The sequence below is a fragment of the Canis aureus genome, chromosome 3 (assembly GCF_053574225.1).
Source record: "Canis aureus isolate CA01 chromosome 3, VMU_Caureus_v.1.0, whole genome shotgun sequence".
Taxonomy (NCBI): domain Eukaryota; kingdom Metazoa; phylum Chordata; class Mammalia; order Carnivora; family Canidae; genus Canis; species Canis aureus.
In genome coordinates, this window is record NC_135613.1 from 40481530 (window position 1) to 40497740 (window position 16211).

The following is a 16211-nucleotide window of genomic DNA, read 5'->3' on the forward strand; positions in this document are numbered from 1 at the left end:
CAGTCAACAAAATAGTATAAAAGGTAGGGATGACATAAGCTGGTTATATGTAAGCGTAATGTAGGGGTCGGGAGTGGTGGAGGTGGGGGTATGACTGTACATAGGGTGGCCAGAGAAGGCCTGTCCGTGAAGAGAAAATTTGAATAAAGACCTAACATAAGTGAGAAGGTAAGCCATGAGACTGTAGGGGAAGAGCTTTCCAAGCAGAAGGAACAGCCCGTACACCTGGCCAGGGTAGTGAGAAGTAGGCTAAAGTAGGAGGAGGTGAGGTCAGAGGTATAGGTGGATGCAGGCCGGGAGCTGGGAGTTGGGAGTAGGCTCTCATAGACCATTGTAAGGACTTGGGCCTTTACTCTGAGTGACAGGGGGAGCAGAGAAGTGATAACTTCCTAGTTTTTAGCAGAAACACTTAGAAGGCTTTGTTGAAAATAGATTGCCAGGGGCAAGAATTAAAGCAGGGAGACCAGTTAAGAGGCTGTTTTTTTTTTTTTAATCAATAAATATAATGAGTGTCTTCTACATGCCAGCTACTATTTTAGACACAAGGGAGGCAAAAGTACACAAAACAATCCCCTTCCCTGTGGACAAACAATAATCAAAGTAAAAGTAAATTAGTAAGTTAAGGACCAGAAAGTCCAGTAGCAAAGACTAAAACAAGGAGAGGGGTGGCACACTGGTATAGGAATCCAGGCACCAACATGGGGCAGTGTGGGTGGTGAGAATTCTTTGAAGGGTAGAGCTGACAGGATTTGCTGATGCATTAGATATGGGTTAAGAAAAAGAGAGAGAGAGAGAGAAATCAACAATGACTCCTAGGTCTTTGAACTAGGCAACTGGAAGGATGGAGTTACCATGAACTGAGATAGAAAAACTGCAGGAAGAGCCATTCTGGGTGAGGGGCGGGGACCAGAGTCTGGTTTGACCAAATTATGTTTGACATGCCCATTAGGTATTTTACCAATGATACTAATTATAATAGCATCCTACCTATGAAAGCTCTTTGCAGTTTACTGAGTTTCTCCACGTGCATCATGCATTAATTGGGTAGGGACTCCTTTTCAAACATGTAATACACTGAGTGGATATTCCTCAGAGTCCTAAGGACAACAGCTGAAGTATAGGAGAAATACCTCATTACATTTGGGTCTGTTTTGTGGTATGATGATTCAAAACGCACTATTCTTTTTCTTAATTATATTGTAACACCCAATTCTTATATAATAGGCTAGTACCAAGATCATACTATAAAGATGGACTTTTCCAGAAAAGAAATTGCAGATTGGCATCATAGCCTAGAATTATAACGGAGAGAAAAAACACTTTTGGATTATGATGGAAGATAAAACATGCATATTTTCTTTTTTTAATTAATTAGGAACACAAAAACTCAATTTGGGAATGCATAAAAGACTCATAAACATTTTTCTCCATGCCTTCTTAGCTATGAACTTTTGATTTTTTTCAAACTAGAATTCTATTAAAGTAGAAGCATGCAATAACAAGTTTCCTTTATTATTTATTTTTATATCTCCAATGAATCTTATATGCATTCATTCTATGAATGAATATGAACCTGTTAACCAAGAATATAACAATAATCTATGACCGGAATAGAAATTTTGTAGTATAATAATTAACGTATGTGCAGTGCTTTTCTGTTGGCAGAACTATTTACACAAATACATCATCTCGTTCTGTCTTCCTAAGAGTCCTGTGTGGTCAGGATTTTATAGACAAGGAAGCTGAGATTAGAAAGGACAGATGACCTTCCCAAGATTATACTTCTGTAGTAGCCTGGTAGGGACTCAAATGCAGGCTTTCCCATGTTATTTCTACTATCTCATTCCTACCTCATACAAATTACAGAGCAATATGACATGATCTCTGGTTCTGAGGAGCCACAACCACCTGCTTATTGGAAATTAATAACAGCACAACAAAGAACTGGGCCAGTTCTACTCATGGGCCAGGCACTTTAAAATTATTTGTATATCTATTGTTTTAATTTTCCTAGTAATCCTATGAGGTTATATATTCTTCTAGGGTGGCAAGGTTAAATATTCTTGCCACCCTAATAAGATAACTTGCTCAAGGTTTCTCACCCAGGGGTAGCAGCATCATGATTCACACCCAGCCACCTTGAACCTACAATTCATACAATTGGCCATAGCGTCCTCCGGGTATCTTCACATTAGCCCAAAGCTTCATGTTTTTGCTGTGAAAACCCTATGGGAAAAATATAAAGGAAGATGTTAGTTGGTCAGCTATACTTCAGTATGAATTGGTTTCTGTTGCTCAGAGTAACCTTGTCAGTGAAAGGAAGAGAACATAAGATTTGGAGGGACAGAAAACAAAAACAGCAAAAAAGGCAAAAAATAGGAATTGTTGAGAAAGCCAGATTTCCTTTATTCTCCAAGACTCCCAAGAACTGTTGAATGCTTTGAAGAATTATTTCCTAAGTTATCATCCAAATAATGATACCTGTCCTTTTCACCAACACTTTTCCTTAAAATGTGTAACACATTTTTGTAATCAATAATTGGATTTAGAGCAAGCCAGGGAATGATATGTTACATTTTCACAATTTTTAGATGATGTAAGGACTGTGTTTCCTCTTTCAGAGAAGAACTAGTGGATAATCACAAGAGAGAATGGGAAAAGAAGTTAGTGGCTTCCTTTCACAAAACACTTTTTCATTACTAATGCCTGAACTATTGCATTATTCCTTTTCTTTACACTTTTAAAATTACATTCAATAAAGTCCATTCTTTGCTGTACACTTCTTAGAGTTTTTATAACATCATAGATTTTTTTTAAAAAAGATTTTATTTATTCATGAGAGACAGAGAGGCAGAGACACAGGCAGAGGCAGAAGCAGGCTCCATGTAGGGAGCCCGATGTGGGACTCAATCCCGGGTCTCCAGGATTATGCCCTGGGCCCAAGGCAGGCACCAAACCGCTGAGCCACCCAGATGCCCCAAGATTTTAAAAAAATGTTTATTTAAATTCAATTTAGTTAACATACAGCATAGTATTAGTTTCAGGGGTAGAATTTAGTGATTCACCACTTACATGGAATGTTACATCAAGTACCCTCATATTAATGCCCATCTCCCGGTTACTCAATCCCCCCACCAACCTCCCCTCCAGCAACCATAAGTTTTTTCCCTGTAGTTATGAGACTCATATGGTTGTTTGCCTCCTTTGCAACCAATTCCACAGGTAAGATGGAGAACAATTTCAAAGAACTCTCTTCTCATTCTTACTCTTAAGTTAGTGTCTGTCCGATGTCACTTAGTGCCAGGAAACTCATTTTATGTTGATCTATTCCCACATTGCTATCATATTTTCTTGTTTTGTTATTCCACATTGGTTTCAATTTCTCTACCAGCTCTGCTGCTATCTCCATTATTTTCCAATGTTTGATATTCTTCTGAATTGGAAAGAGACCTACATACCTGCAATATTTTAATATGTGACAGTAGTGGCATTTTGTATTAGAGGAGGGGGAGGGATTATTCAGTGAAGTCTGTTGGGACAACTGAGCAACTGTCCTGAAAAAAAAAAAAAGAAGATTCCTTAAACCAAAATAAATTCGGAAAAAATAAATAAATAAATAAATTCGACCTGGAGGGAAAAAGAAAAAATAACAACAACAATCATACAAAGGTTAAGCTTTAAATACCACATGAAAATATAGGACAATTTTTAAAATAATAATGGAGTGAAGAAGGCCTTTCTAAATAACACACATATACAAACACAGAATCCATGAAAGGAAAGACCAACAAATTCTACTCTAAGAATATAAAAAAATTTATGTATGGAAAAAAACTCACCATAAACAAAATCAAAAAGACAAAAATGAAAGTGGGAAAAATATTTGCTACACATGTAACAGAGGGTTAAATTATCTAATATATAAAGACCAACAGTCCAATAAAAAGACCAAAAAAGGGTATAAACATAGAGAAATAGAGAACAGTTGAAAGATGTCTCATTCATGTAACATAAAAACAATACAAATTAAGACTTGGGTGCTATTTTTACCTGTCAGAGCAGCAAAGATCAAAAAGTATGTTGCACAGGCTTGGAAAGTGTATGGAAAGACAGGCAATCTTCTGCATTGAGGACCGTAAATTGGTTCAACCTCTTCAGAAGACAGTTTTATTTTTCATGTATATAAAAATACATATATCTTTATCTAAATTTTAAATGTAAGTGATAGAGTTGGACATGAAAACACATATATCAAGTATTCATTGCATCACTGATAATAATAAAAGATTAGTAATAACCTTTAAAAATAAACAGCCAAATCTATATGAGTTATGTTAAATCAGCAAACAAGAATACTAAGAAATGTGTATAGAATACACACTTACAGTGAGGGGATGTATATACACATTCACTTGTGTATTGAAAGACAGAAACTGGTTTTTCATAGGATAGCTCTTTGGTACCTTATCCACTGAGAATGAAAGGTATTACTGAGTCTTAAACCCCCCTTTTATAGCAAATACAATTATTTCTCTATTTTCAAAAATATTTGTCTAATGATTTAAAAATTCTTCTTTATACCTTAATCACTCTAGTGACCAAAACTTACTCATGGTGGGGATATAAAACCCTTGGAAATTTTTATACATCTGGCTTTTAGCTATACTAACCTGAACTTTGGATATGATAACAGAAAATGTGTGTTCTTTCTGGTAAAGAATAATATTCTTTTTCCCTCACAGCATGGAGCTTAGTGTAAGGTTAGCATTTTCATTCTGCACAGCCAATATTTGGTCACAATTACTGCTTTAGGAACCTATTTAAATACAAATGTACATATACAATCTTTTTTTTAAAGATTTTATTTATTTATTCATGAGAGACAGAGAGAGAGAGAGGCAGAGATACAGGCAGAGGGAGAAGCAGGCTCCATGCAGGGAGCCCATTGCAAGACTCAATCCAAGGACTCCAGGATCACGCCCTGGGCTGCAGGTGGCACTAAACCGCTGAGCCACCCGGGCTGCCCCATATACAATCTTAAATCATAATTTTTCATAAATGCCCTTTGGAGAGTATTATTGCTCTCTGTACAATCCAATTTTGTCATGTTTAAATTTGCAAAGGAAAAAGAAAATTGTTGAAAATCAGGTATTTTCATATACATTACCTTAATTCATTTGGTTATGATTATAAATCTGCAAGATTGGAATTGTTAGCACTCTTTTAAAAAAGAAAACACTGGGGATCCCTGGGTGGCGCAGAGGTTTAGCGCCTGCCTTTGGCTCAGGGCGCGATCCTGGAGACCTGGGATCAAATCCCATGTCGGGCTCCTGGTGCATGGAGCCTGCTTCTCCCTCTGCCTATGTCTCTGCCTCTCTCTCTCTCTCTCTCTCTCTCTCTCTGTGATTATCATAAATAAATAAAAGTTAAAAAAAAAAAAAAAGAAAGAAAACACTGAAACTGAGTCAGGCTTCAAAGCCCTGGGTTTTGTACTCTACTGGGACATATCCCATGTTTAGAGATATAATATTGTATGTATACCTGTCCTCTGAAAATCCTAAGACACTCCATAAAGAACTTTTACATATTCCAAGAATAACATATATTTGCATACATTGAATTGGATAAAAAGTAGGGGAACAAGAGCAAAGTAAGAGATGGTCATTGTAAAGGAGTGACAAAAGAGAATGGGCAATGGATGATTCAGTTCTTATAGGTTTTCATAACCCATTCAAGTCTTGTGTTTGCCTCAGTTTGTTACTTTTTCAGATGACAGAACTAACAAGTGAGTTTTAAGATTTTCTTCACCAAAGTAATATATTGCAATGTAAGAAACTTGGAAAATGTGAAGGATAAAAAAAATGAAATTAAATTCTCCTATAGTCAATTACTATGAACATGTTGGTCCATTTTTTTCCCTTAATGCATGTTGATGTGTGTATTTGTGTGTATACATACACATATAAGATGATTATGACCATGGTAAATATAATATTTTGTATGCTATTTTCTTAATTAGTATTTTACACCTTTTCTTATTTCATAAAAAATAGGAAATGTGATATTAAAACTATTTGTATCTATTCTTCTACTATGGCACATTAACTTTTGCCCCAATCTATGAAATACATTCCAGCAATTCGAAAAAACATTTTGTCCCCAACTTAATAATTTTATCAGGATAGATTCCTAGAATTGGAATTACTAGTATCAACAGTGTGAATATTCATAATGAGATACTTTACCAAATTGTGCCAATTTACACATTACTTATGAGTTTGACCACAACATTAACCCTTGAGAGGTTTGAGTTTTATTTTTTTAAGAGTTTGAAAGCAGATGTCTTAGAGTATAATACCCTTATCAGATATTGGAATCAACAGTCCCTGATTGGATGATTTTGGCATTTTTATTCAATTGTTTTAATATAATATATAGTGGAATTTTGGGGATTTCCCATCTTGTTGGCTAAGCCTCTCTTAGGGATTACTTTCTGGACTGCTCCTGTAGAGAGTGTTACCCATTAGACATGTACAGAGGGATGAAGCCTTAAAGGCCTATGCATATTGGAGTAAATTATATTTATTATACTGGACTCTTTATATATAGAAGCTCAGAAAGGTTAATTGGTTTCCCAAGACCACATTTCAAGTAAGAGTTCTGAATGGATTCAATCCAGGATTTCCTGGTTCTGAAATTCATTCTGAAATTTCATTCTGAAATTCTACTGGTCACCTTGCATGGCTGTAAAAATGAAAGTATTACTTGGGGTTTTCAGGTTCTGTCCATGTTTATTTAAGATTAAAAATTACTGGAAGTTATTTAAAAATCATTTATAATCCCATTCTTCAGAGGTAATCATTTTATGTGCCTATTTTCCAATCATTTTCTATGTATATTTTAAACATAATTGATCATGATATGTGTGTGCATTTGTCTATGTGTGTGTATATATATATACACAGTTTTTAAACTGATTTTATTCATTTTATTACATACTATCAACATGTCATGATGTCATGATTATTTTAAAATGTGTTTAAAGACTGCAAAACATTTCAACATATAAATGAAGCATTAGCTTATAAGGTGGCTCTGGTTTGTTCCTCTTTATAAATAATTCTGTAATGAACATCTTAGAGCATAAATCTTTATCTGTACCTTTAAGTATTTGTTGAGGATAAATTCCCAGAAGTAGGCTTCCAGAGTTACACTGCCTTTTGAGAGGCCACAGAAGCCTTTCAAAAGGGAGCAATCCGATATATTGATTTAAGTTTCTTTTTTTAGTAAACCCCAGCTGAATCCAGGGTTTATTCCCTGTGGCTATTTAATATAATTTCACCTGTGCCTACTCACATACATTGTTGCTTCTGATCAATAGATGTGTTCTATCAATTGTGCAACACACAACAATTTACCTAAAAATAAATGACAGTTATAGAATTTGGATTAGCCATGGGAAATAAATTTAAATGAACTGAAATAAGCCTCTGTTCTTATCCTTTACAGCTGTTATGAAAACCAATGTTATAGGCAGTTTAAATAGATTGCCTACAGGAAACAATCCAAAGTGCCTGCTTATGACACAGATTTGGGTAACATAAGGTCAGAGCGTCTCCAGTTTACAAGTTGTTCTGATCCCTTTCTCTCTGTGCGCACGCATGAATTGTCTTATACTTCTCTTTCTGCATTTTTTTACCCCAAATCATGATGTAGCTAGAGCCCGTACCTCCCCGTGAGGATCCTTAATACAAACAGAAATACGAGCAGAGCAAAACCATCTGGCTAAATTGCCTCTTCTCAAGATTTTTGTGAACTACTGGCACATTAGCCATGTCATGCAAATTGCTACCATACATGTTAAGTAATGCTAATATATTAAAGTTAGAATTCATTAGCTTTTCAGGAAGAAAGCTTATGGGTATGTTGTTCTGTAATAATTTACTAGCAATAAGTAGGTTTTAATTTCATGCCCTGAGGGCTGTGTCTTTTTTTGTTGGTAACTTGTTTGTAGAGACAAAAGATTTACAGAGATAATAGAATGAGGTAACCGACTGCACAGATGTGATCAAAATAATGGAAATTCAGTGTGGTTATCTTTTAGATTCCAAACATCTGGAAGACAACTACAATATCCATGCAGTCATGTGGGAATTTCTAAACCCCTGAATACTGGATCATGTGTAAGAAAGGCTGTCTGTGTTTCCTTGGCTATATAATATTAATAACACTAATCCAGGCCCTGTAAACTTGTCGATACCGATAGATTTCTTCAAAGGAAAAACACTCCCAATATCCTCCAGGATTTCTTTGTGACCTTGGAAGAAAATAGTGCTGTTCAAGTTCCTAAATGAGTTTAACCACTGTAAAGGTTTCATTTAGAAATTAGCCAACCTATTTCCTGATAGTTTCTGCTTTTTGTTTTGTTTTGTTTTTTAGAAATGGAAGTTATCTCACGAGGCTTTTTCGTTTGGTGTTTTTTGGTTTTTTTAAAATAACATGATAGTGCAGTTAAGAAAAGATTCTAGAACCATTTCACATAGGTATTTAATCATCTCATTATTTCAAGTTTGCAGCTGAATGCTTTCTCATGCACTTTTCCTTCACTGTCAGGTGTCCCTGATAAACATTTAATAAAATTGCAACTTGAATACACAGGGATCTGTTCAAGTCTGCGTTCCTGAACTTGCTTTGATTACTTCTGTCCAATAATTAGCACGTTTCTGTGCAGGTGGTAGAATCACAGTTAAGTCTATTTTGAATGAAATTGAATTTTTGCGTAGGTATTTTTTAGAGGGGAAATCCCCACATGTGACTATGTCTGAGTTTCTGAAAACGAGGGAACTTGTGACGTGTATATTGCTATCTGAGATATGAAGGGAGTGGTTTAGCATGTGAGGACCTCTAGTTGCCTTAGAAGTATTTGGAATAGAAATTTTTGATATCTCTGTTTATTTTAGAAATTATTTCTTTTTCTTAAAAGCAATTTCATGAGACTTTTTCCCCTCCATTTTCAAACGTTCAGGTCTCTGATGCTTAACATTTTACCTTCCCGTGCAATACAGCAAAACATAATTTGCAATCTCCTGTCTTTTCCCTTTCCCTCCATGATCAATGCCTCTGCTTCCTGCCTCCGGGCTTTTGCTCTTGCTGCTTCCTCTGTGACCCTACATCCAGGCGAACCTGTCTTCCTCCTTTCCCCTGTGCTGCTTTTCCCGCCCTCCTGCCAGGTGTCACTTTTCTGTCCTTTAACATCTCAAAGATTCTTATTTATGTCACCTTTAAAAGCACCCATATCTTCATTTTTCTACACACAGCCCTCACCATTAGGTAGATGCTAGCATTTCTAGGATGACAGTGTGTGCTGCTCACCACTGAATCTCCCCTGGTGCTCAGCACAGAGCCAGTGGTCGTGAGAGACAGCCAGAGAGACAGAGACAGACGGGGGGGGGGTGGGGGGGGGGAGAGAGAGAGAGAGAGAGAGAGAGAGAGAGAGAGAATGAATAGGAATCTATTGAATATACAGAAACACCTCTCTTTGATGCACTCTCAAGGTTAGACCTGGCAAAGTTCAAGGGAATGAAGAAGGGGATGTTCACTCTTTTCCTATATCTGGAGTCTGACAAAGAACACAAATCTCTCTTCTAACCTCGTGTGAGGTTGGAGGCCAGGTTGCCAGGGTTCGGGGGACTTCATTGCTTCCTGTGTGTGGAAGTAAATGTAGAACCTCAAAGCTCACCAGGTCGCTTACATTTTCTTTTCTGCCAAGATGCCTTACCGTGTCACTGACCCCGAACCAGGGCAGAGAAGCTGGCTGTCACTCTGCGCAGGCTGTTCTGCTGTCTGTGAACCGGCTCTCAGCCTCGCCGCCAGCACTCTGAGTCCTGGAGGGGCTTCATCCGAAAGGCAGCTCTCCCTTCACACTCTTCCCCCACAAAAACGTCTAAATTTTCTCCCTTTGCTCCCTTTCAGTGATTACATATATTTTAGTGGTTGCTAAATGTGAACTAGACCTTGAGTCTGTCTGCCTACTTTTCATTTTCTAGTTTGTCAGATTTAGGTGATTTTAATGCTAGCATTTTCAACATAAAGAAAAACCACCTGACAATGGTACAAGTATTTTAATATCTTAACGTCTTTTTCTTCAGTCATAACTTTTTCCAAAAACAAGGAACACTCCAAGCATCTCTGTTCAAAACAGTGTGACTGCCTTGTTAACACCATGGTCAGATTTGATTTATAGGTGAGGGCTATTACAGACTCAAAGTGGATTTTTGGGGAAATACCATGATTCCTTTATCCAGACACATCCTTTATTCCTTCTTATTGAGAAAAAGAAACAAAACAGAACCTGACACCTTGGGAACAAGAAAAGTAGGAATTCTGTTTGGCTTGCAGGCGGTCAGTTACATGCATTTCTTTTTTATTTTTTTAAATTTATTTATTCATGAGAGACACAGAGAGAGAGGCAGAGACATAGGCAGAGGGAGAAGTGGGCTCCCTGTGGGGAGCCGGATGTGGGACTTGATTCCAGGACCCTGGGATCATGACCTGAACCAAAGGCAGACGCTCAACCACCGAGCCACCCAGGTGCCCCAGTTACACACATTTCTGAAGACAAAAAGGCTGAGTTCTCCTGGGGAACACCTGCTGCACAGTGGTAAAGAGCAGCTTAAAAAAAAAATAAAACTGCAAAAAAAAAAAAAAGAAAGAAAAAAAAGAGCAGCTTTAATGGATGATCTCAGGCACTCTACCTGCCCACTCCCTATGCCCACCCCACAGCCCCCACTAGAGATGGATTCCTGCATCCTCAGAGGCCCTGTAAAAGTATTGCGTATAAAGAAAGAACTGTTCTTGAGCCATCCTCCCAACTGGTCATACTGAGATAGGACTTGCAAGGCCTACGTGAAGGATTTTATAATTAGCAATGCATATGGTAAGCGGGTAACACAAAAGAATGGGATTTTCTGGATATGCGATCAAATTCTGACCTGGGATTTTCATACTTATCACTATAGCTAAGGCCAAACTAAGACCTTGGGTAATGGGAAGACATACAAGTAGAAAGAGGAAAAATATGATCAGGTTAGTATAAATAAAATAGTGGAAGCTTCTAATAGGAATGTTCATCCATAGCATTAGGCAAATAGTTGACGATGATATCGCTCATGTAGGTAAGATGGCTGCTTTAAAAAAAAAAAAAAAAGCTTCTGCTTCAGAAGCAGCCAAATAATCAATAATTTGATTTCTAATAGTCATGCTTACCATGAGGACTTTTACAATGAGATTATATAAGTAAATTGATTTCCCTGTTGACTTTATTAGAAAATCATCAAATGCCACTGAATCTTCCCTCCTGAATCTTCAAACAAATGTCTATAATAATCTTTCCCAAAAATTATTTTCTGGATTTCATGATTTCCTGAAGCTTTTCCTGTGGCATTTTATTTTTGCTGCTATAAATAACACCAGGATTATAATTGAGAAAGATACGAATGTGATATAATAGCATAGTAAATACAGTTGTATATAATTAATTACCACATTGCCCCCTTTACTTGGTTTAATATTCATGTTGAAAGCTCTTAACTGTGCATGTATAATTGATTCGCTATGGTATATGTGGTTGTTTTAATAAAAAGTTGCAACTGAGGTTTTTGTTCAGCAGTATAACTCCCTTATTCCACTTTTTCTTTGGGAAAATCAAATTTAGCTAATGTCACATCATTTCTGGAACTACATCCTGTTACAGGTGAACACTCTGCCTATTGCAACTACAATAATGGAAGATGAGTCAGACTTACTTTCTTCCTTCCCTTGTTCTCCCTGTGTCCTTGAATTTTCCCAGAAGCTACATTTCTATAGAATAAATTTCCCCAGGCACCATTTCTTCCGTTTGATAACTTGAGTACTCAGAGATTCCCAAGTTTTTGTAGTTGTAAAATGAATTATTATTTCTTCTTCTCCTCCTCCTCCTCCTCCTCCTCCTCCTTCTTCTTCTTCTTCTCTTCCTCCTCCTCCTTCTCCTTCTCCTTCCTTTTCCTCCTCCTCCTCCTTCTCCTTCTCCTTCCTTTTCCTCCTCCTCCTCCTCCTCCACTTCCTCCTCCTCCTCCTCTTCTTCTTCTTCTTCTTCTTCTTCTTCTTCTTCTTCTTCTTCTTCTTCTTCAATGCTAACACACTACCACCTCTCTTACTGTTGCTCTCATTTTAAAAACCAGACTAAACGTTGAAGCAGTTTTAGGAGCCTATGAAAGCATGAAAGGCTTTCTGGGATATTTTGAAATCAAGAATGCAAAGTTTGTCTCGTGCCTGAAGGAAGGAAAAATATCCGGTTGTTAGTCTTATAGCAGTTTTGAATGGCTAAATTATTTGTATGCTACACCTTTCAAATGGCAAAATTTAGGTCTGGCAAACAATGGAGAGTAGAATGTAATACCAACCTTTTCAGACTTAGTAAACTTGGTATGATCCATGGAGAACTATCTTCACAGAAAAAGAGAAGCAAAAAAAAAAAAAAAAACCTGCCATGGTTCTGACGATCACTCAGCATGCTTGTTTCTGATGTCACCAGTATGATAAAAGCATCATAGGAAATCCTGCTATGTGTCTGTGCTGACCAGTGCAGCCCGAGGACACAGTTCCACTAGGACTCACATTTCAGCATCTGTCATCAATCACTTAGTCTTAGTACCTTAGCATATACTCTTCAGGCCTTTTTTGGTTCCTTCTCTACCTACCTACCTATTCACGTGTAAAAGAACACTTTTCCCCCCTAACCACTGAGAGGTTTGACAGGTTATACTAGCTTTTCTCCTTATCTCTCCCACATCCTCTTTGTGCTCTAGAAGCAGGTAAATTCACTACCAGGTAATTATAGTCCATCATTTTGAATACATAACTCTCTATGGAGACTTCTTAAATCCTATCAAAGCAAAGCAATAACCCGAATAGAGCAATTAATAAAGAATATTTCACTGAACTTTTAAAAACTTCAGTTTCTCCAATACCAGTGAGTGAGAGGCACATACAGAATGGCTTGATGCAGAGCTATTTCTAAAATCTGTTCATTTTAGTCTAACATAGGAGGGGCTGGGATTCACACGGCTAGATGGCATAACATATCATACATGTTTTTACATAAACATTTATGTATACATTTTTTTATAAAACTATGACTGGACAGATCCTTCTAAAACACACTCCAACAAAACTTTCTTATTAATAGACATCAGAGGATCCTCATGGAACAGGATGCCCTGTTCCATGCTGCTTTAACACAGCCCCACCATGTGCCCATCACAGATCCGTGTGGATGACTTAGCTCTTACCAGAGATGACCAACAGGACTTGGGCCAGTTGGTAGAAATTTTATCTCCAGACATGCTTAACAAAGGAAACAAGTCTGAGCCGGTTTCTGTAAAACAGAAAAGCAAAGAAAAGCAGATGATGCCAAAAAGAAAAAAAGAAATCTGGCAAAGGAATTTGGTACTATTCCCTCAGATATCTGTGTTTTTTTAAAAAACTTGCAAATCCTTTTCATCTTTTAGATGGTGTGTGTCTAGAGTCAGTCCAAAAAATTAGGGCCTTTTACAAGTATCGTGAAGAAATTTGAATTGAGCAGAAGTCTGTTATCTAAAAGTTCTAGTACAAAGAAAGAATGTGAATAAATATTAGGATTTTGCGGTAAAGAAGTGAATTGCAGGACACCAAAAGACCAAATGCACATTTGGATTTGTAAGTCAATGAAACACCGAAGCCACTGAGTTTTTTTCTCACTAGAGTGAAGCTCTTAAATAGAAATATATATATATATATATATATATATATATATACACAAAACTTTCATGTACTGTGAAAGGAATGGTAAACTGAAATGTGGTTTTAGTGTGATGTCTTGGTTTACACGGGTTCTTGATAGTTTGTGCCTTAACAGAAAGTTCTAGGATGGGAAGACTATAAACGTTAATATTTTAAGCATGTTTTGTGCTTCCTAGAAACTCTGGACACTCTCCTGAGGCCTATAAAGACAGCTGGTTCTCAGTGCTTTTCCACCTCCTTTCTGGAGAAGCCATTAATTCCTTCTATAAAGACTCCTCTTCATATTTAGCTATAGAGACACAGGAATGTCTCATGATTTTTGGGAGTGTCATAGTGTGAGAAGCAAGGTTGTAAAATGAACTGCTTTCCTCCTCTTCCTACCTAATTTCTCTCTCCCTGTGCTCTAAGGACTAGGATATCTCTTTCTGGCCCCAGAGCTCATGTTTAACTCTGAAAGTATACTTTGCCAATGTCCTGCATGTTCTAATTTGTATGAGGGAAGGAGAAAAGAAGTCATGTGAGCACCAATTTGATATTTTTTATTCCAACAGTCTTTAGAAGCCAACACCCCTTCCCTTTTATGACTGTCTAAAATGCCCTCGCTAGCCAGATCCCTTTGCCTAGCTCCAGTGTTTGCACATTTCCTTGTTAATCAGCTGCGTAGGCTCGGAGACTGTGTGTTTTGGTGTTGTTTGTGTGTGCAATCTCGTGCTGCTTCCTGAACGCATGTGTCCCTTCCCTTCACAGCCTACTCGACACCCAGCACCTCCCCCGCAAACCGATTCGTCAGTGTTGGACCACGGGATCCAAGCTTTGTAAATATCCCTCAACAGACACAGGTGGGCCGCTCTCATCTTTTCTGTATGTGGTGCAGCTTGTTTTATTCATCAGGTGCATTGTAACTTGTCTTTTGGCACAACAGGCTGCATTTCCCAGACCCTGTTCGGTGGTCCCCTTTCCTCCCGACCCCAACCTTTCCCGGCCCTCCCCGGCCCTCCAGCCACACTTCCCTGTGTTCTCAGAAATCGCAGAAGACAGTGTCTGTGATTTTTGTGTCTTGTGTCGAGGGGGTAGAGGAAGAAGGCTTCTGTGCCAGAACTCCTTTCGCTATGGCAAGAAAGGTTTCCCTGTGCCAGCGAGTGTGTTTCCTCGTCTAGGAATTCATGTCTCTCTACTTTCGAGCAGACAGAAGGACGCCCCTGCCTGGAAAAGTAAGCTCTGGTTGCCCATGGAATCAAAGTGCATCCTGGGAACGGGGAACCAGCCAATCTTCTGTTTTCGTCATAGGGTCCCCGGGAAGCTGGCAAGCTTTCTGAAAGAAAAAGGAAAGAAAGGGTTCATGAGTCCTATTAAGTTGCTGGTGTTGGTGCAGAAATAGGTGGTGTTTATTCCGGGGTACCCTGGCCACTAGGGAGCGAGGGGTGGGAGGGGATGTATGTGAGTCATATTTGGGGCAGATGATTGAGAAAAGATTCTCCTGGGACATCGAGAGCTTGTTTCTCGGTAGATAGTTGTGTTTTGTGCTAGTATGGGTCAAAGAGAAGAAATCTCTGTTAAAAGTTTCCAAATGGCTGCTGTTAGAAACAGTGAGAGACTTTTGGAGGTCAGAGGTAGCAGATGTAGAGATATTTAGAAGTTTGTCAAAGAGAACTAGGTTCAAGTTTTGGAAGGATCTCCTCATTGGTTTCCTAATTAGAATGTAACCATCCACAATCATAACTGACATAAAGAGTTTCCTTCGAGGGTTCTCAGCATGTTGTTTGAAAGAGTTCTTGGAGATATTTTTTGCGTGTGCCCGGCTGTGTATTCTCCAGATGCTGCATTTGTAACTACTCATCTTTGTTTATAAGAATATGACCAGATGCTTATCAACGGGATAGATTTGCTTTCTTGGGTCCATTTGCTCTCTCTCTCTCTCTGTAAAGGATTTTAGTTTATTGTTGTGTCGACAGCGCAGGTGAAACTGCACCGCATCTGAAGCCTTCCTTACGCTAAAGCAGGGTCACATAAAGTACAGCTTCTGAGGAGGCAGCTGGGAGGAGCGGGGGGGAGCAAAAAAGAAAGACAGAAGGTTAACTCTTGAATTTCCCACCTCTGCTGTTTCTCCTGAAACTGGCCTGTCCGTGGCTTCTGGGATTAACATCTATTCAGGACCTCCCATAAAATTGTTCCAGGGTATTGCTTATTTTCCCATACCTTCAAATGCTTAACTGATGGATTTGAAGTCAAATAATTAGCTCAAAGGCATTAAAATTTCATTTTGTACTTTTGGCTCATGCGTTCCAGTTCAGTGGGAAGGGAGAACTGGGGACGGTGGCTCTATATTGAATGATTGCTTTTCTCAAAGCACCAATGTGCTCGGGTTACTTCATTAAGAACCTCAAAAATGCAGT

At 38.2% G+C, this 16211-nt stretch overlaps 1 protein-coding gene across 10 annotated transcripts in view; it reads left to right on the forward strand.

The window, feature by feature from the left end:
- Positions 1-16211, forward strand: part of NFIA (nuclear factor I A) — a 373107-nt gene that overhangs the window by 320747 nt on the left and 36149 nt on the right. For 8 of the 10 annotated variants that reach the window (XM_077892018.1, XM_077892017.1, XM_077892020.1 and 5 more), the window contains one exon: positions 14566-14657. The exons of the other annotated variants lie outside the window; for them this stretch is intronic. In XM_077892018.1, coding sequence (XP_077748144.1) covers positions 14566-14657 — 92 coding nt within the window. The remainder of the gene's footprint in view (positions 1-14565; positions 14658-16211) is intronic. 10 annotated transcript variants of the gene reach the window in all.